At 39.0% G+C, this 24626-nt stretch overlaps 1 protein-coding gene across 1 annotated transcript in view; it reads right to left on the reverse strand.

Moving 5' to 3' along the window:
* Window positions 1-3253: 3253 nt before the first annotated feature.
* The window catches only part of pola1 (polymerase (DNA directed), alpha 1), a 55629-nt gene continuing 34256 nt past the window's right edge, over window positions 3254-24626 (reverse strand). Inside the window, exons 35-37 of the mRNA XM_084398926.1 lie at window positions 19599-19715; window positions 15759-15855; window positions 3254-4200 (exon numbers count right to left, since the gene is read on the reverse strand). Coding sequence (XP_084255052.1) covers window positions 4058-4200; window positions 15759-15855; window positions 19599-19715 — 357 coding nt within the window. The 3' untranslated portion in view covers window positions 3254-4057. The remainder of the gene's footprint in view (window positions 4201-15758; window positions 15856-19598; window positions 19716-24626) is intronic.

Here is a 24626-nt window from a genome sequence, read left to right on the forward strand (position 1 = left end):
TAAAACCAGCTATATAATTTGTTGAATTTCTAGAAGTAATAGCCTAGGCTATTATTCAGTGGGAGTCCGGAGTCGCTAATAAGAGAAAACAGTTTAAGCGGTCACTTTAAAACCTGAATCAATAGTTTCAGAGTAATGCTGTGCATGGCTAACTGCAATCATACAATAGGCTAAAGTAAACATTTATGTTGTGGAAACAGCCTTTTTGTTTGTTTCAGTTTGCTATAAATGATTGAGGATAATTTATGTCCATAATAATCAAACTAACGTATTTATTTTTATTTAGTCGGATGATGATATTCATGACGGCTCTATTATCCAACGCTTGACAAAAAGCGCCTTGTAATTATTCCGCCATCTCATCCGTCGTAGGCCTTACAACTTGTGGAGGCGCTAAATTGGACGCAACATCTGTAAATGCCCAACACAGTTAAGTCCCTTTCTCATTAATGAAGTAACAAGCAGTTTATCAAAAAGTCTTTCTTTCGAATTCCTTATTTAATTCCCCAAATCCCTCTCCGTTGGATCTCACGCGCGAAACGATGCCATTACGGCAATCAATGCGCTCCATTCAAACGAAGTCATTTTCGCCCATTTGACCCGTCCATGGTGTCGAACCAAATCGCGTGAAATTACCTCAAGGATTAATTTTCTCCTTTATCGCGCGCGCCGCTGAAAAGATTTCTCTTTTCCTTGTTTTACCCACGCTAATCCGTTTCATTATGACGCCACAAACAAGCAGGATCAGTGAAGATGGAAACGACCGAAATGAAGACGGGTTGGGAGGCGTGAGGGGATCAGTGCTCCTATAACGCCCAACAAATTGTTCTAAACATTGCGCGTCAAGGACCCCCCTCTTGCAGCAAGTCCGTATTAAACATGTTGGCATGCGAGAATATGTTCAAAGGAGCATTAAGCAAAGGAAACCAATTTTCTCTCCAGTGCTATACCTCCAAGCGAGGTGCATAGACTTTTTTTTTTTACCCCCCCTCTATTTGTAGAAGGGACCACTGGAGCGTGCAGCCCACTTATGTTGGGATTTTTATGAGATTTTCTAGAATGCCTTAATCTTATTGTCAACATTATTAATGAATCGCAAACCAATTTGCTCGTAATATCTGGGGAATGCTCGCCACAATTGTAGAGGCACTGACCTGAAGTGCTTAGGGCGACTTTCTCTTTAACTCTTTTCTTACAATGCATGAATGAAAAAACAGACTTTGTAGAGACTAAATGTGCCTCTCCATTTGTGGAGAGTGTGTAGATGATTCATTGCCAATGTTCTGACCACAAAGTACACTCTAGAGTGCCAAAACACCTGTTTGGGAACCATTATAAAAAAATAAATTAAAAAAGATAACTCCAGTAAATAGATGCTATTTCATTTTCGAAAAGCAAAATTCAAAGCCAAATTTAAACATTCTATCAAACAAAAAGGCTTTATGTGTTAATTAATTGAAAATATATTTGAATATATATATATACACGTTGGGAATGGGATACATCTAAAACTTCAAAAAAGTAACAGGGTTAATAATTGTATAACTCCTTTAACACTTGTGCTCAATGTCAAGACAATGATTTTATATTTAATATTTCTACAAATATCCAGTTTAATAATGTATAGGGTTCCATATTTGTACTGACAAACTCTTGTCTTTTCAAAGTTCATTATAGCATTTTTTTTGTAGTTAATGAAATTGTGCAGCATTTTAATAACCCTTATGATGGTAACAGGGTTGACACACTCTTAAGTCTCTTTAATAAAATGTCCACTAAATAAAAGAGGAGAGAGAATAAATAATTTCCCCACAAAAAATAAATTGTCCATATTAGCTAAACAAGAAGTTGGAGAAACAACTGGAGACTGGGCAAAAAGCATCCTGATGGAGAAAAAAAAAGTTGGATTTTTGTGCGTGTTAAAAATGGTAACTTTTTAAGTCATAGTTTACTTGTTAACAAGGAACACAAAAGCATTTTTTTTGTGTGTGTGCAAAGACCCACCAATATACAGTACAAACTACAGCATTTCAAATTAAGTACACACTGACAGTTCATAAATGCATGGTAAAATTCCACATGCATTCCCTTGATTTTAGCTCACTGGGCTGCGCTTCAACAACCAGCGAATAATCACGCTTTTCCATCCCGACAGCTCGAGACACCGGGGGTAGGTGAAAGCACTAAAGGCGCTTTGATGAGCCTCTCGTTTCCTATTGGAGCAGTAGAGTAAGAAATCACGGTGAAAAGGGCTGAATGGCGGGCCACTGGAACCCTGTCCCCTTTTGGTTTGCCTTAATTCCTTCGTCTCTTTTACCCTCATCCAATTAGTCCAGTGTATTAAGCGGTTTATCATCTCATAGCCTGCTATTCAGAGAAACAAGAGGAGCACTTTGCAATAGGGCCGGCTTTCCTTTTGACACCCACGGGTACTTACATATTCCGCGATGCCATGAATAATAGAGAAAGAATAGGGCACTAATTCCCTCATCAAAGAGAACCTTGTCCACCGCTTTGCTCAACACCACCATTCTGGTCAAAAAGACAGGCAATAAAGCTTAGCATAACAAAAACGAATCATTCTTATTAGCTTAGTGGGGTAAATTAATGCAAAGCCTCGTCTGCATTGAGTGGCCCAGTTTGAAAACAGCCTCCGCGGGCACGACAAAAGCACGTTTACGGTTAAAGGAATGTCCTGTTGAAAGCCCCAGATTCATATGATGACTTAATCTTGTAAAAGTGCGACATAACGTTCAAGAACTACCTGCATCTGTTAAGTATAATTCCAAGCTTGGCTCACACATTAAGCTAAATGTATATATAGGCCTATATATGTTTAATACATTGGCAGGAAAGGCCTACAATGCTGTCTGTCATGCTGGGGACAGAAAGTAGCTCTTAAGTGTTGCTGCACTCTCCAAGGTCGGTGCCATTAGTCGCAGCCGTTTAAGGCGATTTTTTCAAGCATGGCATTTATGGAAATTGACATCTGATGAAATGGTTTAAGACATCGTCTAACTGTCATTATAAACACATGGAATGAGCGAGTGAAGCACCACATTCTTAAAACCGACTCGATTTAAGTGGACTAATCTCGCTTTCACACACTCTTGGCTTGCCATTCTCCAGGTCTTGAAAATGAAGCCTTCCATTTGGAGAAGTTAACTGGCCCTCTTCAAATGTGTAAATGTCATCACTCCCTGCAGCATAGTGAAATAAAATAATCAAAGAGATGGAAAAAAGGGAAATGTGAAAGTGTTAAGAAATGCTTTTATTGGTGCTTCCGTATCAAAAACTATTAAGAATCCTTAGACATATTCATAGGCAATGAACATTCAAAACATACAACATAAGCTACCAGGCGCAGACCGAACGATGCGATCCAATAAATTCACAACATACCAGCTGAGAGCAGTTCAAACATGAGTTCAATTGTTCCAAACTCCAGAAATCACTGGCTACCTCTGTATCATTGGCTAATTGCTGTGCTGTTAAAGATGAAGGGGGTGGTAGAGAAGTCATTACTGAACTAAGACCCCTTCAAACCGCTACAAGCCCCCCCCCCCCCATGAACTTGCCTGTCATTACCCCTGATTGTTATCTCGAAAAACCCTGTGTGTGTGGTGCTAACGGGGGAGTGGGGGGCTGGGTTGTGTTGAGAGTGTCTTTAGCCCCTTATCATGGCCATTTTACCACAGATTCATCATCGATTAGACCTGGACAAAGGCTAAATTGGATGGGATACAAGAACACAGATTAGAGTGAGAGACAGGTGCTCAAACATGGAAAGGTTTGGTGATTACATGCAGATTGACTCTGAGCTCGTCACCTTTGACCTTAATTCACGCCTAAGACGTCAGCCACAAAAACTCTGTCAGGGATTACAAATGTAAAGCAAGTGAGCTAGAAAATAGAATAGATTACAAAATCACAAGGTGTATTTACAGCAGACAGGAATTAAAATGAAAATATAACATTGTACGGCTTCTGTTGGTGGGCAGAAAGGCATAAATATTATGCCATATCTGATTACCCAGGACTGCTTTGGGACAGTTGGTCAGTACTTGAGGGATATAAAGGCCTGGAAAAGTTTGGCGAGGTTGACCTCAGAGTATCCGCTGGTGGCGAGGAGGTTGTCTGTTACATCCTTCAGCATTTTGTACACTTCCATTTCTCCTTTCCAGCCAATCTTGAATCTCACTGAGAAGAGAACCAAACAATACATTAAAAAAAAATAAAAAAATCATCAGACTGTTCAAACTTTTTGATGCCGGGGAGCCCCAAATATCATGATCCCCTCACAAAGGACCCCTTCCCTAAAATATAAAGCCATCTATATATTTTCAATGCATAAACATCCATTTATACTGTATAAAAATGATTAATAGAAAAATAAATGAATAAATATATTTTTTATAATAATAACAACAAATATAATAATATTAATAATCATATTATATCTTAAGCTCCAATTGTGTTTTTATGAGGTCATGGTTAAAGTTTGCATGGTTAGCATGGTATTGTACAGCCAGTCTTTCGAAAGTAAAAATAGTGTGACACGTCCCCAAACATACATTTGGTCAATGGTCACAAATATATTTTAACCAGATTTTTATTTTCTCCCACCTATGTGCCATACATAAAAAAAAAAAAAAAAAAAAAAAAACCTCAGCAGCAGACAGGGCTGGAGTGGATCCATAACGAGTCAAAACTGATTCGAAAAGAAAAATATCAGTCATAATATCGAACTATGCTCACGGACATGTGCTTCGAGAGGTCTATCAAGTATCATTTCAAATGAAAGTCTTTGAGAATCGATAAGGAACCAGCAATCCAGACAGTTTGAGGGTAGAGCGCTGGCGAGAGGGGCTAGGTGTCTGCAGAAGCTAAATAGACTCTTCTGCCAGGGGTCCACGGGGTCATGCAATCGGGTCGATATCCAAGGTCATTTATCCCATCAGGAGGGCCTTCAATACCATAGAGACGATAGAGGAGTCACCGGCAGGATAGCAGGACTGAATGAGAATTACAGACTAAATCAAAAGCCTTTAACCAAAGACTTTTGTTAAAAGCGAGTCTTTACTTTGAGAAGAGGAGATCCAGCCAAGAAGAACATTTACATGAATGTTCCTTGAGAATATGTAAATGCTCGGACTGAAAGTCATATTGAAAAAAACGTGTTTATGCTTGAAAGACGTTTGAATCTGTGCCCCTAAATGTTGTTGAGCACCCAACTGGTGCTGATGGCCCATTTCCATTAGCAGGTGCAGGAGAAACAGAGTTACAGAGTCGAGAAAGGTCAATCGCAGAAAATGGCCAAACCTGAACATCAAAAAAGGGGAATAGTATTCCAAACGCACCATCTGCAGAGCCAGTTACCATTATCACTTGTGCATTTTTACCTCCAGCAGAAGAAAGAGATGGTGAAAGAAAACAGAATGCTGGCACATAGAATAGGGAGAGGGGGACTATTTACCAGAGGAAAGAAAGAAAAAAAAGGGGGGCTGGAGAAAGATGATGATGCATGATCAAGGGAAAGCAATCATGTCATCATTTTTGAAAGGTGGGAGAAAATAATTTTTTTCTCTTTCCCTCCTCTTCTTCATTCTTTTCCCTCAATCACTGTGTGCAGAATGTATAAAAGAAACCTAAAAGCCACAGAGGTTGTCAGAGACCTCGCGTTCCCTCCCGGCCCGGCAGGGGTCGCATTTAAAATAAATAGCATTTTTAAGAGGGAGAAAAGATGTGAAGAGATAGTGAGGGAAGACGTGAGAAAAAGAGGTGAGCAGACAGCAAAAGAAAGAGGGGAATACAGAGCGGAAAAAAAGAAAGAAGGCGGGTGCGACAGGACGGAGAAGATAGTCTGGAGAGAGAGAGAGAGAGAGAGAGAGAGAGAGAGAGAGAGAGAGAGAGAGAAAGAGAGTGTATCAGCTTCCATGTGCTCTAACAAGGTGTAAATACAATAACAAGCATGTAATTAAGTGAGCATGATGAAGTTAATGGGGATCATACATTCCATTTGGGCTGCTTATGAATATTCTATTAGATGTTATCAGGCAGCTGGAATAGCTTTTAATTTAATCATCATTCCGAGCAGAGAAAAGTTCTTTGTGCGAGTGTAATTGCACAGAATGAATAATTGATTTGACAATCGCACCCGCGGATTTCCAGCAGCTCAAGGCAGGCAGAGCGTGGGGGAGGAGGGATGGGGGGAGGGCACACGCGTCGTGCCCTGAAGAGGTTGCCGAGGAGCTCGCCTGCAAATTGAGCACTATCAGTACACAGATAAAGGACAATTTCTATTTTATCAATGCAGTGAAATTACATTACTGCCTGAACATAATCACACTGCCCACACTTAAGAGGAGACAAGGCAGAGAGGGAGAGCGAATTAGAAAGAGTAAGAGATACAGAGAGCGACGGATGTTGAGAGCGGGAGAGAGAGAGGAGGAAATGGAACGGCGGGAGCAAAAGGACTTGCCTAAAAGACGTTATGAATTGCTCTTCATGAAAAGAATGAAATCAGAGTTCAACATGATGTGGAAGTCATTGATATGGGATATCTAATTTTTTTGAAACCGCAGAAAAAAACTGTTTTATTATGGAAGGACTCCTGCCGTGCATGAAATTGCCTCCACATTTAACTCAGTAGCTGCAATCAGGCAGAGGACTGTGGTTTACATGTAGATCAGACTCTAAATGTCTCATTTCTCATACGCGTACGCGCCGATATACACAAAGAAAAAGCACCCCACGCATGCTGCGTGCAGACACAATGCATGTGTGTGATATAATCCACTGGCGGAGCCACTAAGAATGTCGGTGAAGGCGGTTGGACAGGAGGATCATGGGAGTCAAACGTTCATTTTTACTGTCAGAAGGCCAGAGACTCCACTGGGTCAGTAGATGTATGTTCCAGTAGAATTAGCCCAAAATAGAAGGTGCCCTAAAGGGCTGTTAATGAATCTATTAAAATCATAAAAATAAATTACATTTAATACAATTTACTTAAGGCATTTATCAAATTTGACATCCCAACCATTTTATTCTGTGTGATTTCTAAAGGCTATTCTGAATATGAGCAGAAGCCCAGATGTCTCCATGTAATGCTTGCACACAAAAATGCTTGTGGAGAACACACACACACGGGATGTTTAAAAATAAAGTGTCATTAGCAGTTTTTGCATGGCAAAGGTTCAACTAGTATAAAAAATAAAAATCTACTAGCAATATTATCAATACCACCATAGCAATACTTTTTCCTACTATTTTATGATATAAAATTAAACAATTAAGTTTATGTAGCAGCAATCTTTTTTTTTTAAACTAACCGCACATTTTTCTGTAATTAATTGTGATTAATCTTACCTAACATTAAAGTTAATCTTATATATTTTTATATTGTAATATCACATTTAATCTCCAAATGAATGTAGAAACAACAAAGAAAGTAGCATATATTTAAAATATTTGTTTAATGGCTTTTTTTCTTTTTTTTCTTAAGATGGCCAGTATCACCGATACCAATACTGCTATTGAAGTCTCTATGAAATGGGTTTTTTTTCGCTCAATTTTAGCCATTTATTATAGACATTCAGCATTACAGTATAATTAAAAGTTATCTATTTTAACATTTATTAAGCTTTAAAAAATATAACTTTTAATTTAAGTGAACTTAAAATTTAATAAAGTTATCAAATGCGTCACAGACTTCAGTACATAAATTATAAATTAAATATAGATTAACACTTATTAAATCTACAAATGTTATTCAGTCAAGAGCAGTGAGTGATTTTCTCTTTTTCTTTTGTTCTTTGATTATCCTTAATGACAAACAGCAGCAGGTTTAATAGGCTGCTGTCACTTTAACACCTGACACAGATCTGACACTATAGAAAAAAGGTGCTGCCTTAAATTTTTAAGTACAATCAACTTGAATGTTTAAGTAAAATCAACTTAAATTACATTAAACTGACTTAAATTAGTTGAATAACATAAAACATAGTATAACATAAAAAAAGAGTTGGTAATTGCTTAACCTATTTTAAGGAGTGAGCAATGTAAAAACATGTTGTCATAACTTATTGATCATATCATTTTTTATACAGGTGCACATCCCATTTTCTCACAACCCTTTATGTACTTCATTTAACTCATTTAAGAAGATACTCATCAAAACAGGCAACATTTTGCGTTTTTGTCCGTTCAAGCGCTGTCTGCAGTGGCTTTCTGTGCGCACGAGTGTGTGCACACACAGACAGGAGTTTCACAGATGCGCACCAGTACCAGTAGTACTTTTATTGCGCTTGAATGGTTTAAAAGCATTTGCATGAATAAGAACGTGATCATATATTGTACCGCTAGCCAAAGAATGGCGGGGAAAAAACGGATGCTGCATTAATTGCGTTAAATATTTTTAACGCGTTAAACAGGAAAAGTTTATTGCATGCGTTAACTCTGTAATTTTATTTATTTATTTTTAGATATAACAACTTAGAAATCCACTGCAGCAACACAAAATATTTTTAAAATCAAATAAAAGCTTACAATTATAAATATCTAAAATAATAAAAATATCCAAGTAGAAATAAATAATATAATCTATATATAAAATCATAAAATAAAATGTTTTTTTTTAAGACGTATTAAAAACTGGTTAATTGCATTAACTACAGAGTCAATTTAGATTAGTGATCTATCAACAACCAAACTTTAAACATTACGGAGATGAAAACAATCAGTTGGAGGGGTCAGAGTGTGTCCAGTGGAGTGAATCTGACATTGTGGGCTGTGGCGAAGGGACAGGTTATGGGGAGGAATGGGCATTCTCTAGTGATTTCAAAGGATATAGATACTCGAGAGAAAGCACTTTCTTTCCTTTACCTTGCTCTGTGTGTGTGTGTGTGTGTGTGTGTGTGTGTGTGTGTGTGTGTGTGTGTGTGTGTGTGTGTGTGTGTGCGCGTGTGTGTGTGTGTAAGTGAGAGAGTGTGTATTTGTGTGATGGGGGTTGGGACGCCAATTTCCATCAGTCTTTCCTCTCTGAAGGAATCAGGTAATCTAGTGAGGAAAAGACTGCAAATGGATAAAGCACTGACCAGCAATTTCACCATCAAGCAACAGAGGGATGAATTCACCACGGCCCTCCTCCATCACAGCCCTGCAATGCATCCCACCAGACCCAAACCACAGCACCACCCCTGGCAAAGACAAAACACTGCAGTCTGTCCTAACAAACTCCATCAAGGCAGCATGTAATTTTAACACCTCTTCGGGCTTAACTTCACAGACTGACCAAAAAGGTTCATTCAGCCCTTCTCATTGTTCACACTGCTTCCAGCGACCGTGGCAGAAGACAGCTGGAGACTTCTAACCTCCAGCCTTGGAGTCCAGCAGAAACAGCTCTCTCTTGCTCAATCTACCAGCAACGTGCGTCTCCAGTTATCTAAAGCTCCACAATAACAGCGGAGCAGACAGAATAGGGGGAAGATTGGTTTTTCTATTGTGCTGCTGGTCTGGCATAATGCCCACTTTAAAAGCAATTCCTCCATCATCAGAGACAGACAGAAAATCTGGCAGATACGACACTAAATGTCTCATGGTGTGAGGAGGAGGTGGTTGGTAAATTACGAGAAGGCGTGCGTGTGTGTGTGTGTGTGTGTGTGTGTGCATGTGTGTGTGTGAAGAGGGCAGCTAAAAGTTTTCTGAACTGTACTTTATTCCACTATCGCTTCCAAGCATTTCCATCGCAGTCAACAGCGGCAGACCACAGCTCAACCCTCTACCTTTGTTTGCTGTGCTCTGGTAATCGGTGCAAATGCATCGAAGAAAACACACTTTGGTTGTGGAGTGTTACAAGCTTCTACAAAGATTTACAAACACAACCTTCCAAGCCCTTGCATGGTTTATTGTATGTTATGGTTATTTTAATTTTACAATTTGACCATTCAATGTTATGCCTCAGGTGTGACCAGCATTACTAACCTGCTTTTAATCTGTTTGATTTAACTTTTAATCATTGAATCGTTATTTTCCTGTTAAACACTCTAAAGCTGCTTTGAAACAATCTATATTGTATAAAGCAGTGGTATTCAAATGGCGGTACATAATTGCGCCATTTTACTGTTTCTACAGTTTAAAGGTCCCGTTCTACGTGATCCCATGTTTCAAACTTTAGTTAGTGTGTAATGTTGTTGTTAGAGTATAAATAATATCTGTAAAATTATAAAGCTCAAAGTTCAATGCCAAGCGAGATATTTTATTTAACAGAAGTTGACTACAAAAAACGGCTGGATTGGACTACACCCCTCTACATCCTGCTTTAGTGATGTCACTAGAACCGTAACCTCCGCCCACAGGAACACAGGCGTATTGATGGCGAAATGTCAACAGATGGTTGATGTTTATCTATAATCGGATACCGCAAAAGTTTAATTCGAAGTTGTTAGTTTGCTCTGTCCATTTCACCACGGACTGTTTTTCTAACCTGGAATAATATCAAGCAGACTTCTCTCAGCGTTTCATACTGACGAAGGGGACAATTTCAACTATATTCCAGCAAGCGGTAAGTACAAGTAGTGATTTAATATGGAAGTAGCGATCAAAGAACAATCCCTTTCCAATCGTCCAAGCTGTCAATCACACAGCGCGAGTTTATATGGACACTTGCCAAAACTCGTTATGAAATCAATGACGCTGTTACACTGCACAACGAAGCTCTTACTGTATTTATATGCCTCATGTTTGCATTGGTGAAATCATTAGCGAGTGCAGAAACTGCGTTGCAATGATAAGATCTTTTTTCACGCGATCAACAGGCTGTCATCTGCTCAATGCTCGTCACTGCAATTTTTTATGTGATTGAAATAGATCTAAATACTTAAAAAACTTCTCACGATTCGTTAATCCCGATAGCTGTAATAGTAAAAACGTATAATAGCTGTAACATAGCTGTCAACCCTCCCGTTTTTTCCGGGTTTCTCACGTATTTTAACTCTTTTCCCGCTGTCTTCCCGTTTTAGTATTTTGCCGTAAAATATCCCGTATTTTTAAAAGTTTTAAAAACGGCCAGATTTTCATCCTAGGTCTTAAATTTCATTTAGTCAGGTGACAGGTCTAAAAAAGTGTTTACCCTCGTTCATTTCCAGAAACGCTGGCCGCAGAAAGTTATTACAAAGTAGCAAAAAAGTATGGAGTTGTAGCCTACAAAGCAGAGCGCTAGATCAGGGGTCTCCAACACGTCGCTCGCGTGCTACCAGTCGTCCGTGGCTTGATATTAGCTAGCTTGCCAGAGGCCGTTCACATATCGCGTCTTTTGCGCGCTCAAGTTTGTTCAAATGTAGGCGCGCGGCAAGCGCGCTCATAATTGAAGCGACGCGCAAATTTTTTTACAGGCGCAACGAGATGAAAAAAATCTAAACTTTTCAGAATGCCGCAAACGCACCGCAGGTCATGTCAATCAATCACCCCTTTCAATAACAACATTGAAAGCTCAGTCAACATGAAGGATGGGGGTACACCCAAACACTACTAATAAATATAAGCTATAATGTGTAAATGACAGTAATTTATCTTTTTTGACTCATTCTTTTTATAAAAAAATATTTAAAGGCTGAAATATGAGGTTTATCTTTGTATAAAACCTTTTTTGTCAAAACTTTATTTGAACTTGTACATGTTAGTAAGATCATTTTTAATGGTATTTTAATGTTTACGTAAACAAAAAGTGCATATTGATGCTAATCAATTTGTTTTTTGCTGTTTTTCGACATAAAACTTGTTGAATTGACTTCATTCTGTAGTATTAGTACTTTTTGAACAGGATTCTGTGATAACCGTGATAATTTTGGTCACTTTAATCATCTCATCATTTCCTCTAGTTATGATCAACTAAAACAACAATCAACAATAATTGTGTTTTTACAGTATAATATGCAAAAGTACAATTTTCTATTAAAAAAATATCTACCTCTCCCTCTCTCTCACAAACACACATCAGATAATCATAGATAGATAGAAAGATAGATAGATACTCTAATGATCCCGAGGTAACAATCTATCTAATGCGTCGTGTAGGGTCTTAAATTTGAATCTTTATGGTCTTAAAATGTCTTAAAACGGTCTTAAATTTGACTTACTGAAACCTGCAGAAACCCTGAATGTTTGCTTTGTTATAAAGCTCTTTAAACATATCCATTGGTCTGTAATATATATTGTGTAGTTATAAACTCTTTAGACTGAAATGATAAGTGCTTTTTTTTTTAAAGTTTGTGGGTAAGAATCGTGTAACAAAAAAAAATCCCTTATTTTGGGGATGGATTCCGGGAAATCTCCCTTATTTTCAATGTTCAATGTTGACAGCTATGGCTGTAATAGTAAAAGTTTTCCAGATAGTTCCACATGTAATGCCAGATATTTCATATGCAAGCATTTCAGCCAATCACAGCAGAGGGCGTTTACACTGAAGTCTCTCAGCAGACACGCCCCTTCAAACAGAGTGTTCAAACCAGGGAATGAAATCAGGCTAGGAAATATGCCTTTTATTTCTAAATTATAACAATTTTTGATCTAAAAAACATACTAACATTATAAGGGCACCCCTGGAAACATGATAAAATAATAAAAATAATCCATGGAATGGGACCTTTAAAGTGACCTCTAATATTTTTATCTAGAGCCAAATGCGCCTCATTCAATCCCGTTCCGCTCCTTGCGTGTTGCTTTCTCCCGATGAAAACGTAAAGCGCCGTTTTAAGAGCTGTAGATGACGTGGTTATTCTAACAACAGTAGCAGAATCACTGTGAGCAGAAAAATAATTACTTTTGCTAAAATATTGCAGAAAACAAGAGTGCAGCAAATTCAATTATTTTTATCTGTCATACAGATGACTCTGACCGTTTAAAGTTGCAGTACGTAATTTTTTTTGTGTTCAAAATGTACAAAATTTATATAATAAGCGAGTACTTTAAATTTTTCCAAAAAGTGTTTTGTCTTATCTGAATCACACCTGTAAGTGTTTATATTCTGACTATGTTAGACTGGTTTGGGTCGCCACCGCTGCGGAGTAGCCCAGAACCTGCGTGACTCGTCATAGACATAAACAGAGTAGAAGCTCCAGCTACAATGTTCTTCCGCAAGATACATGCAGTTGTGTTTATTAACCGCTAGAGTGCCAGAAGTTATGGACTGCAGCTTTAACTAAACCAGGTTTGTGACAACTAAGTTAACGTGTGGCACCTTAAAGTGCCCCTATTATGGATTTTTGAAAATGCCCTTTATGTAGTGTGTAACATAGCTCTAAGTGAATGAAAACATCCTGCAAAGTTTTAAATCTGAAAGTGCACCGTATATAAAGTTTTAAGATTTTTCACTACATCTTAGAAATCAGTGCTTTGGCTTTCGGGGCCCAAAATTTTTATCTTTGATGGCTATTTTGAGTGTTTAGGATTTACGTAGAAGTACTACGGCTGCTCCGAAGGAATGATTTTTAAACATTTTTGAAAGACGTCTCTTATGCTCACCAAGGCTGTATTTATAAGATAGTATCTAAAAATAGTCAAATATTTAAAAATATTTTTTACAGTTTAAAATAAGTTTTCTATTTGAATACATTTTAAAATCTAATTTATTCCTGTGATGGCAAATGCAGAATTTTCAGCATCATTACTCCAGTCTTCAATCACAAGAACCATTTCTCAATATCATTAATGTTAAAAACAGCTGCTCAATATTTTTGTGGAAACCGTGATGTTGTTTTAGTTTTGTTTTTTGATGAATTTAAAGTTTAAAAGCACAACATTTATTTGAAATTGCATGTTGTATCACTAAACTTTTTGTAACATTCTAACATTCTTAACTGTCACTTTTGATCGTTTTAATGCATCCTTAAAGAATAAAAGTATTAATTTCTTTCAACAACAACAAACAAAACATACTGATGCTAAAATTTTGTACGGTAGTGTGTTTATTTTGATATACTGTATATATGTATGGGGGGTTAAGATCAAATACACTAATTACAAGCATAGATAAATACAGTATAACAGTTACAAAATGAAGTAAGGTCTAACTGTAGTTTTTTTATAAATTATGATTAATAAGAAGAAGTTAATCTAATCCATAATTAATTATTTAATTTAACTGATCAGACATGTTTTTGATTACTGAAATCTGAATAAACAAAACAAATGGTTTCAAGTTTGTTATAATAAAGCATTTCGTTCGACCAAAAAAAAAACAGTTTTCATTCAACGGCCATTTTAACTGATGACACTAATAATAATTGATTGTTTAATACTGTGAAATTTTGGTTATCATGGTTATCATTCCGTCAAAATCTCATACCGTTACAACCCTACTAGCATTACTGGCGTAGCTTCATCATGAACTATCCACCTAGCTTGTTGTAGCTAAACCTACAGTACGCAAATACACTGCCATTATATGGGTTCTGAATTTACTGTCTCAGAGTTACATCCCAGGGTCTAAATAAGAAACTGGACCAGGTAAAAGGAAATACAAACCATGCAGCCCTGTAATTTCACCCCTAGACCCCTGTAAACCCTGTGGTCTATAATGCAGTAATGTGTAGTATTATAGTGAGAGGGGAGATAACCATTTCAAGGCTATACTTCAAAGCCGTGTGTGATGTCCTCCCCTAATCCCACAATATATGTGTATGTGGTGGAGCTGCACATATATGTGACATGTTATAGCATAATAAATAAGATCCTTTAATCTGATACACTAAATGCAACTAGAAACCAAAAATTCCAAATAATAAATGGAATAAACAAATGGTTTCTGAGAACAATTGTGAAAAAAAAAAAAAAAAAAGAGGAGGAGGACAGGAGTAGTAACGTCACCTCTCATTCCGCCTGGTGAAAATCAGGACTAGAGGGTTAAAATCACTCCTTCAGGAATTAGAGCCCTGGCTGCAGTGATGGGCAGTGTGGCTGACAGAATGCCACAGATTGGCCACAATTACTCACAGAAACAAGTCGAGAAAAAGTAAAGAAATAAAATTTCGCGAAGAAGCCAAGTCTATAATCATGTTAGGCCCCCGCCCCCCGATACACACTCTCCTCGGCCTGCTTCACATTCTGAGTGGTCATCTATTGATTACACATTATATTTATCTACGGCTCTCGCGCCCGCCTCGGAACCTCATCGGCACATGTAAAAATAAATAAATAAATGTATAAGTCTATTCCAAGAGGTCCTTTTTAATCAAGTGACATCAATCAAAAAGGATTGTGGGTAAGTAGCCACGGCTCGGCTAGCAGCGGCCGTGAGCGGTCTGGATCCTCCAACGGCCTGTTGAAAACATATGCTCCATGTCCCATTATTTATGAAGGGCTATCCTTTAGCCTTCTCTCCAATTACTCGCCCTATCATTTTCCAAAATCTAAAAACTGTTTTCAATCAACATAGCCAGCGCTATTACCGAAGGTCTACGGGATGAGAGGAGGCTCTCTCTCACTCACTCCCCTCTTCCTTCCAACTGATTGGACCGCTTTGCATTCCGCACCGCGCCATTCGGTGATTGAATCCGTCGCCTGAATTACGGCTGTCGACTTGAGGAGCTGAGGATTCTTAACCCAACCTAGTGACCGCCTCCAGCCGCTGTGAGGTGTGAGGTGTGTGTGCGCGTAAGTGCACGTTGAGCCAGAAATATGTGCCGGACGAGCGCTTATAGGTAATGTTTGGGAGTGAATTTTCAGGCTAATTAGTAATAGCTGATGTTAATGCGAAGTCTTACATTTATCCTCAGACGACAGGACCTTGTTGATGGCATATTCCCAGTCAAAGATGTATCTGTAGAAGCTCAGTTGGTTGTAGAGGGCTTTCTCTGAATACTAAAAATGAGAAGAAGAAAAAAAAGACAAAACACAGATTAAATAAGTTATCACAACATATAGGGTGATGACATAAAGAGAAAACTCCCAGGTTATGCTTCTGGGAAACTGAAAACAAGGTTAACAAGGTTTGCCCGAAGCTGGTCAAGGCACCAGACTAAATAAAAGGCCAAAACCAATGGCTTTCGCCACCTGGTTCCAGACAAACTGATCTGTTAAAAACTGTGCTATCATTACTGCAGGTATAGCATAGGGAACATTTAACTGCATTCAGCCATTTCCTCAGGTTCTTGGCTGATTTCTTGCAGACTTCCAACAAGAACAAATTTCATTGTACTGATGTCACAAGAATTACAAACCAAAGCTACAATAAAATAAATTTAACAATATTGATAGAACAGACTAAATTCAATACCCCCATGCAAGCCAGACACAGTTTTGGCATTGTTTAAAAAAAAAAAAAACCTGGGACAAAGTCTTACTGTCTCAGTGGTAGATTCAAGAACTGCTTATTTAAAAAAACTTTAACATTTTTAAAGCTCTTTACCAATTCTTTACTGACACTGCAGTAGCTGATTATTCCTTTGCATATTCAATACATAAAAAAATGAGAACCAATTAGGTAAAATCATACTGATGTAGTTTAGTACTATGTGTTATTGTCCCAGGGAAAATGAAAGGCTGAAGCGTAATGAGATTGGTACGACTCAATCAGGGAAAGCTGGAGAATCACCTGTGTTAATTACAGCTGTGGAGACAGGTAGTGTTTGTCATATATTCTCCACTGTCACAGACAAAGACAAACACACACGCTCAGTCAAACCCAGAGTTTGGAGTCACAGAACCTGTGAAACTGTCTGATTGGCTGAAAACAGCCAGCATACTCCCCATCTTCTCTCCTGACAAAAGCAGGAAACGGTGTTTGGTTTGTAAATTCGGCTGTAATTACCGTTCGCCATGTGTCTAACTGCCAGAGCCGCGCAGGTCGAGCGAGAGAATAAAAGACATTGGGGGGAGAGAGAGAGAGAGAGAGAGAGAGAGAGAGAGAGAGAGAGAGAGAGAGAGAGAGAGAGAGAGAGAGAGAGAGAGAGAGAGAGAGAGAGAGAGACACGTTCAGCTCTGAAATTACCTCTTTCATAATAGTTTGTTTTGATAAGGCAGCGTGTGTGGATCTGATGAACAACTGTTGCTGTCAATTTGATTAGCCATTATACTTTTATGTTAATTGCTGTTATTGGGTCACAGTCTTTCTGTGTCACCATAGAATCAGAGCAATGTGGATGCCGGAGGAGTTTAGCAAGGGCTCTCTCTTCAGCACAACGGCTTTTAATTGCCCTCTACAGCTTCCGATGAGCCCAGCAGCTGTTGACCCATAATGCACTGGCTGGTCAACAGCAGTGCCTGTCGATGTAGCAATGCGGCCATAATGGAGCTCCTATAATCAGAGACAGGTCACCATGTGCACGCGAATGCACTCCGCTCAGCGAAGGAGATCGTGGACTAAAACCGCAGTCCAAGAAATAAGTGGATGGACATGCGAAGCAGGGCCAGGACGAGCCTCACAGCTGTGCTGACAGGTGTCAAAAGGGGTGTGACCAAGGCGCCGTCAAACGTTATTGAATTTAACCCCCACCCCACCCCGCAAACAGAGGCCCCTCCCTTATGCAGCTTTGCTCTGCTCAATGCTTTGTTCCTGTACTGACACCATTTCAATTTTCTCCACAAATCTGCAGCATTTTCGGCCCGAGTGACTGGGGAGCAAACCAGCTGTGAAATTGCCTCTCTCCTGAGACCCCCGCCTCATCCCCCCTTCTTGATAGAGACGTGGCAGCCAGTGCCGTACCACCAAACCTTTGCTACAGCCCAAACACAACCTGCCGGAAGAGCTGGATGGAGGGGAACAGAGAAAAGGTGTCAAGAGTGAGGCCTTATTCTATGACCAAAGGGGTGTAAAAATTAAGTAGTTACGTTTAAAGACACTCAAAGAAGATCATTGGCCACACTTATGATGGGGGATCATTTAAAGAGAGGGAATTGAAATGATTTAGCTGCTTACGATCACGTTGCTTATATGTAAAGGGAGTATAATGTCCGCTGAGCAGAGCAGCAGAGAAATTGGCTACTTTCAATTCGCACAGATCTGTGCAGCTGCAAAAGAGAGGACAGGAAAAAAGAAAAATCTCCAAACAGTTTTAATGAGGCTTAACAAAAAAAAGCTCCAATCTGAGTTAATTTTAACGGGCTGAGCTGGAAAAGGAAGGCGATCGGCATCACAAGGTTTCATAACGAGTCAATATATGTAAATCTTTACAAGGCAAACACAGTGGGAAACAAAGACATTTAACTGAAGCGCCAGTTGATGTCTCCACTTTTTGTGCACATAATTTCTCCCCATTGAAAGGTATAATTGCCTGCTATTTGAAGATATTCATGCTCAATTTTTGAAATTAATTTCAATTGGGGGGAAATGTAGAAATGTCAGCTCCCGTGAAAGGGATTTGATTTCAATTATCCTTGCTCAAAGGACTGTGATTTCCAAATACACTTAAGCAAAATTATGACAAGAATTTTTGTTCCCAGAAATTCAGTGTTTAAAGAGCGATTAGACGATAAATGGACTGGCTTTGAATTGAAGTGAATGCGCCGGTTACCATCTGAAAGGCACTCAATTATCCCTGATTGCTCCTGTTATAATGTATCAAATAGAGATACCTGCTATTGCTGTAATTTGTGTGAAAATTAACATGCTGCAATTTCCACTAGAGGGAAAAAAGGAAGCCCTAATGGGTGCCTGAACGTACATCAATAAAATGGAGAGGGAGAGAGAGAGAGAGACAGCGGGTGGGGGTGGTTGGAGAGATCTGAGCGAGGGGAAAGCAGCTGAAAAAGAAAAACGGAGAGAGAGAGAGAGCCAGTGCAAAGAAAAAGAGAGCGCGGGGGAAAAAAATTTAATTTACTGAAAATATTATAAATTGCACCTGTGTACAACTCCTTCAAATTACCGGCCAATCAGCCAAGGGTGCCTATTACGCATCCATTTAATCTGGATACAATGGTAGTCAATGTCTCTGTGTCCGTGGAGACACCAGAGGAGACGCATTGCTGTCAGCCGAGCTGTAAAGCCCAGAACGACAGAGGGATGGTAGAGGGGTGAGGAAGTTAATGTTTTATTCAGCCAGCAGTTTAAACTGCCATCTCACCAGGCAGAGTGGAGGAAAGCTAAGTGGCTATGGTGACAAGAGAAATTGTCCTTTTGGGTTTCAACCTGTCGCCACAGAACTAGACGCAGAAATAAAGCACGAGGAGGAGGATAGAATTGGTGGGGGGAGATGTGTCTGTACTGGATGAAATTGATAAAGAAGATGGACAGGGACAAAGATAGACACTAATTTTTGGAAGGGACATCCAAAACTGTGTCTTTGAACCAGGCAAAGATGCTCTTGAAGTGATCACAAGATGAAGTAAGAGCGAAACACCCCACATACACCCCACATCAAGTCCAAGGCCAAGTCCATCTGGAGGCCGGATAGTAGCTTGTTGAGGCAGGAAGCAAATGCATAATGTCATATGGGTAAGACGGGTCAGGCAATATATAATGGTTAGAAATACGGGTGATGGGATGGATGGAAAAAGCTACACGGACAGGAAAAAAAAAGGCCTGGGCAGAGGCAGGGAGAACATTCACAGGCTCCACAGCACCACCATCTGGACAAAATGACTGATTCTGTATGTGTGTGCAGTACCTCAGGCCTCAGCGTGGATCTGAGACAGGCTGGACAGATCGGTCCAGACCTCGAGAACGCAATGGGCAGCCGGCGGGTTCGGTTCCGGCAGGCCTGATCCTCACACAGCAGCCAACCCTGTGTATAGAGAGAAAGAAAACAATTTAAAAAGCTGATTGGCAGAGAGCTACTGCAGCCCCCAGGAGTTGGGGCGCTGGTGCTTTTGCCTGTGGTGGGGCAGTGTGAGGCCTCAGCCTGCAGCAGATGCAGCTGCCCCCCGCTAACACTGCCTTTCCTGCCCCTGTTATTAGAGCAGGGGCCAGGGGGTAATATGGGTAATGCCCTGCTAATGATGGAGCACTAAATAAACCCCTAGTATCAGAGGAGCACCTGTCCCTGAAGAATTACCACCACCTCCTTACTATAGACTTATCACCATCACCCTCTTTCTCTCTCTTTTTCAGCCTCCTTCAGAGACAGGAAAATAGGGTCTGGTAAAATACGCTAAAATAAAAAATATATTACATATAAAAATAAGATATACTCTTCCGTTTAAAAGGTTAAGATTTCTTTTGGAGGGAAATAAATAAATACTTTTATTCACCAAGGATGCATGAAATTCATCATAAATGACAGCAAATAGATTTATAATGTTACAAAGGACTCAAATGCAGAATTCTGAAAAAAAAAAAAAGTTTCTGCAACAAAAAAGGAATTAAGCAACACGTTTTCCACATTGATAATAAAGAGAACAATTTTTTAAGCACCAAATCAACATATCAGAATCATTTCTAAAGGATCATGTGACACTGAAGACGGAGTAATGGCCACTGAAAAAATCAGATTTGCCATCACAGGGAAAAGGTAAATTTTACAATATATTAAAATAATAAAATATTTCATAATATTACTATTTTTCATCAAATAAATGTAGCCTTTGTGAGCACAAGAGAATTATTTCAAAACCATTAAACTTTTAAATTCCACTTTGACAACTTTTGTAAATAAGAAAAACAAACTAAAAGTAAACAAGAAAATCATTCTTTCTTGTACCTTACTTAAAAGAGCAAAAAATTAAAAGATGGAAACCAAGAGAATGAAAGGATGAGGACCAAAGGAAGATGAGAAAACCAAAAAAGGAAATGCCATCACACACAGTTATAAGTGGTTTAATTTGCTTCCATTTTCTGAGCTATGAGCATCACTGGATGGTTCTACACAGCTTATCACCCCTGTTGTATCTAGAGATGAGTCTTCTCTATCTCCTCTATTCCATCTGTGTCGTCGGTAATACCTGGTTACCATGCTCGGAATACCTGGGTTACTGTTCAGACCTCAAAGTATTATCGAATCAACAGGTTGTTTTAATTTCTGAATTAATCTCATCTGGGTGGCGTTTTGTGCGGATGTTATTTGGGTAATTAGCAGTAAGCCCTGGGGCTGAGGGGAACCCAGAGTGTGTAATTGAATCTGAACATATGTGAGCTGTTTGGCTTTCATTTTGAAGGGAGCGCCGGTGTTATCACCCCTCTGTTTGCCATAACGGATCTTTTGTGCTTCTGGAGGCCCAAGACTAAACCAACAGTTCAGTTCCCATGGGCTTAGCAAAAGACTGCGTCTACAGGAACACACACAGGCCAACTGAAAAACACAAAAGTATGTCATTGTTTTCAGACACAAAATTCAGCAGGGACAGCCATTTGAGACTTTGTTTTATGTACAGTGGTCTGATTTGAAGGAAAAGGGTAGGATGGAGACTTTTTGCCATTTCACCCGATTTGTGACCTCAGAAAGGTTTGTGGTGGCATTGGGACTGCACATGTGCAGACTTCTGAAGGATTCTTTCCCTCCTCCTTGGGCACAAGAATAAAAACACTGTGGTGGTGAAACAGTGTTATCAGTGTCAGTGCACACAAGAAACATTTCTAATTATTAGCATTGCTGAAAACAGTTGCTTCATATTTTGTGGACACCATGATGTATACGTGTATGCAAATGTACACACACACATATATAGTACATCCTAGGGGTGTAACGATACACGTATACGTATTGAACCGTTCGGTACGAAGCTTTCGAATCGGTACACATTACAAACCGAACGGTTCGTTGGACCATTTTTCCTGCCGACCAAAATTATGTTATTTCAAATGTAGGAGACGCTGGCGCGACCACAACATTGCCCAACATCAAATGACAAACGCTATGAAAGCGGAACGAAACTGCGCTACTCCTTATTTTGTGCTAGGGCTGGGCGATATGGACCAAAAGTCATATCGCGATATTTTTAGGCTGAATATCGATATACGATATATATCCCGATATTTTTTCCGCAAAGTGAGAGCATGTTCAGTCAAAGTCAAAGCCAAATATGACGTCACAAGTAGTTTTATTGAAACCAACTATTTCAGTGAACAGTTGCAAAATCAAATGAATAAATAATAAACAGGTTTCTTCACCTAAGTTAGGGCTGCATGATTATGACAAAAATCATAATTAGCGATTATTCCCTTCAAATTTGTAATTGCGATTTATTAATTATGATTATCAAAGTTTACATTGAATATATATATATAAACAAATTTTGTGTAAACATGTTATAATTTGCCTATATATATATATATACATACATACACATATATATATATATATATATATATATATATATATATATATATATAACATAAATTGTAAGAATATGACTAGCCTAGTAAAGACTAGTAGGCTACTAATAAATAAACATTAGGCCTATGCTAAAGTTATTAAATCAGTCCCAAACTAGTTTTTGTTAATACAATGTTGGTATGAGCCACTACAGTCATTTAAAAATATAAAAAATAACACAAAGAAAAATAGTGGCATTTTGGGGTTAATATGGAAACGAAAGTTACCATGGTGAATACACAATATTAACAATAACTGTTAATGAAACATGGAAACTGCTCCTGGTGAATAGAATAAAAATCATACCTGCATTACTTTTATTTCGTGTAATTTACAACGTAACGGCGTTGCATGCTCGTAGTTTCTTTTGCACTTGATGCAGTGAGGCGATACACAGCGCGCGCCGCTGCATTTGCGCGTGCAATTGAAGAGTGTGCGCTACGAGAACGGCTGACAGGACAAGAAAGTCAGTTTTTCTGAGGTGAAAAATTTTATCTCGGCGTACACTTATGTCACTGCCTGGTAGTTCCTATTGTGCTGTGTTTTCTGAAGTAGTCATGATTCGCCTCTCATAACATAACATGCTCTAAACACGCACGCAGAGTGAAAAATGAGGCGCGGGGAGCAAGGATCACAGCGCAAATTTGAACTATATCGATATACGCGATATGGTCTAATTCCATATCGCATTTCAAAAATATATCGATATATGTTTTATATCGATATATCGCCCAGCCCTATTTTGTGCGTCATCAGTTTGGACCAATGCAGCGCGAGCCGATCTTGATCAAGCGACAATGTTACTACACAGCGCTAAGAGATCCAGTAAAGAACGCATTTGAATTCGCCACTGAAGTAATAACATGAGAAGCATTCACATTTCTCCGTTATTAAAGGATCAAACAGCACTGACGTGGAAACCAGGAACAAACATTGTGCTTTCGAGTAATGTCGGTTTTATTTCGACATTATGAATAAAATTGCTGCCCTCAAATGTTAATCTGAAATCAAATAAACCTCTGTTTATTACTGTTTTTGTTTTATATGCTCCTAAGAGTCAAGTATAGCTCCATCATTGCTCAAAGTAAAAAAGGATCATACTTTATGATGTTAGTTTTAATTCAACAAATTTAAATCAAGGAAATTTCTCTGGCATTTCTTTCTTTTTGCTGTATCGAAAATGTACCGAACAGTGACACCAGTGTATCGTAGCGAACCGAACCGTGAATTTTGTGAACCGTTACACCCCTAGTACATCCTACGCTACACTAAATCACAACTGGCCTTCATGTGTCTGACCTATGCATGCTTTGAACAATCTAAGAATCTTTTATTTCTATTACTAAGAATATGTCATTTATCTTTTTTATAGGCAAATTCTGTTTGCATCTTCATTGTAACCAAGAAATGGAGGATGGGGGGGGGGAAAGAAGAAAATCAGGGAGCAAAAGAGAGAAAAAACATCTAATTGAAACACTAAGAGCCCGCTCTGTGAGAGAGAGAGGCAGGATAAAGCTTCATAATTGCATAATTATACCAGTCGATACCTGACACTGCGAATACAGCCACTTCTGCAGCCGTCAAATGAGTTCCACATAATTTAACCAAACACTGGGCAAAGACTGGGGCCCACAGATCAGTGCAAGCTACCGGAAAAACGTTCTCGCTCTCCTCCTTTCTTTCTCTCTTTCTCCATTTCACAATTCCACCGTCGCATCTATACCTGCATGTCTTTTTCTACAGTGGTTTCACCCAGAGTATTTCAGTTCACCTCTGACTACAATCAGAGCTTAGCACTTAAAGTTTCATTTCTGTGTCAGGTTTGTAAGAAGATGTGTTGTTTCTAAACCATTTTGAATGTGAAATGCAACTCGTGCAACTGCTTTAACACCTGATGCCGGAAAGCAAACTAGATTTTTTACAGTTTCCAAAGAAAATGATGCAAAATGTGCAATGACACTTTGCTAGGGTGGTTGTCAGGGTGTGCCTATGCAGCTGCAAAGGCATCTAAATGTTTTTAGCGCATTGTCATGTGATAGCTATGGTATTATGGGGCATTACTACAGCGTTGCTTACCGGCCCAGCCCCAAGTCTCTATGATGTTCAAGTCCATATGGATGCACACTTGATCTGAATTAAACCAAAATTAGAGTTAGAGAATTTAGGAATTAGAGATTTATACATAGGGTAGCCAAGGCTAATTAAAGGGTCTATAGACCATGATCTGTTTATTCCGCCATTGAAACACTGATTAAGAAGTTACATGAGACATGATTAATCTCAGCAAGTTGTACGGTTTCTTTTTTATTTACCCTCGGATGTTCATTCATGTTTATTTCGTGCTGTAACTAGTAGTAAAGAGGAAGTGATTATCAGATTCCACTG

The sequence above is a fragment of the Rutilus rutilus genome (assembly GCF_951802725.1).
Source record: "Rutilus rutilus genome assembly, chromosome: 24".
Lineage (NCBI taxonomy): Eukaryota > Metazoa > Chordata > Actinopteri > Cypriniformes > Leuciscidae > Rutilus > Rutilus rutilus.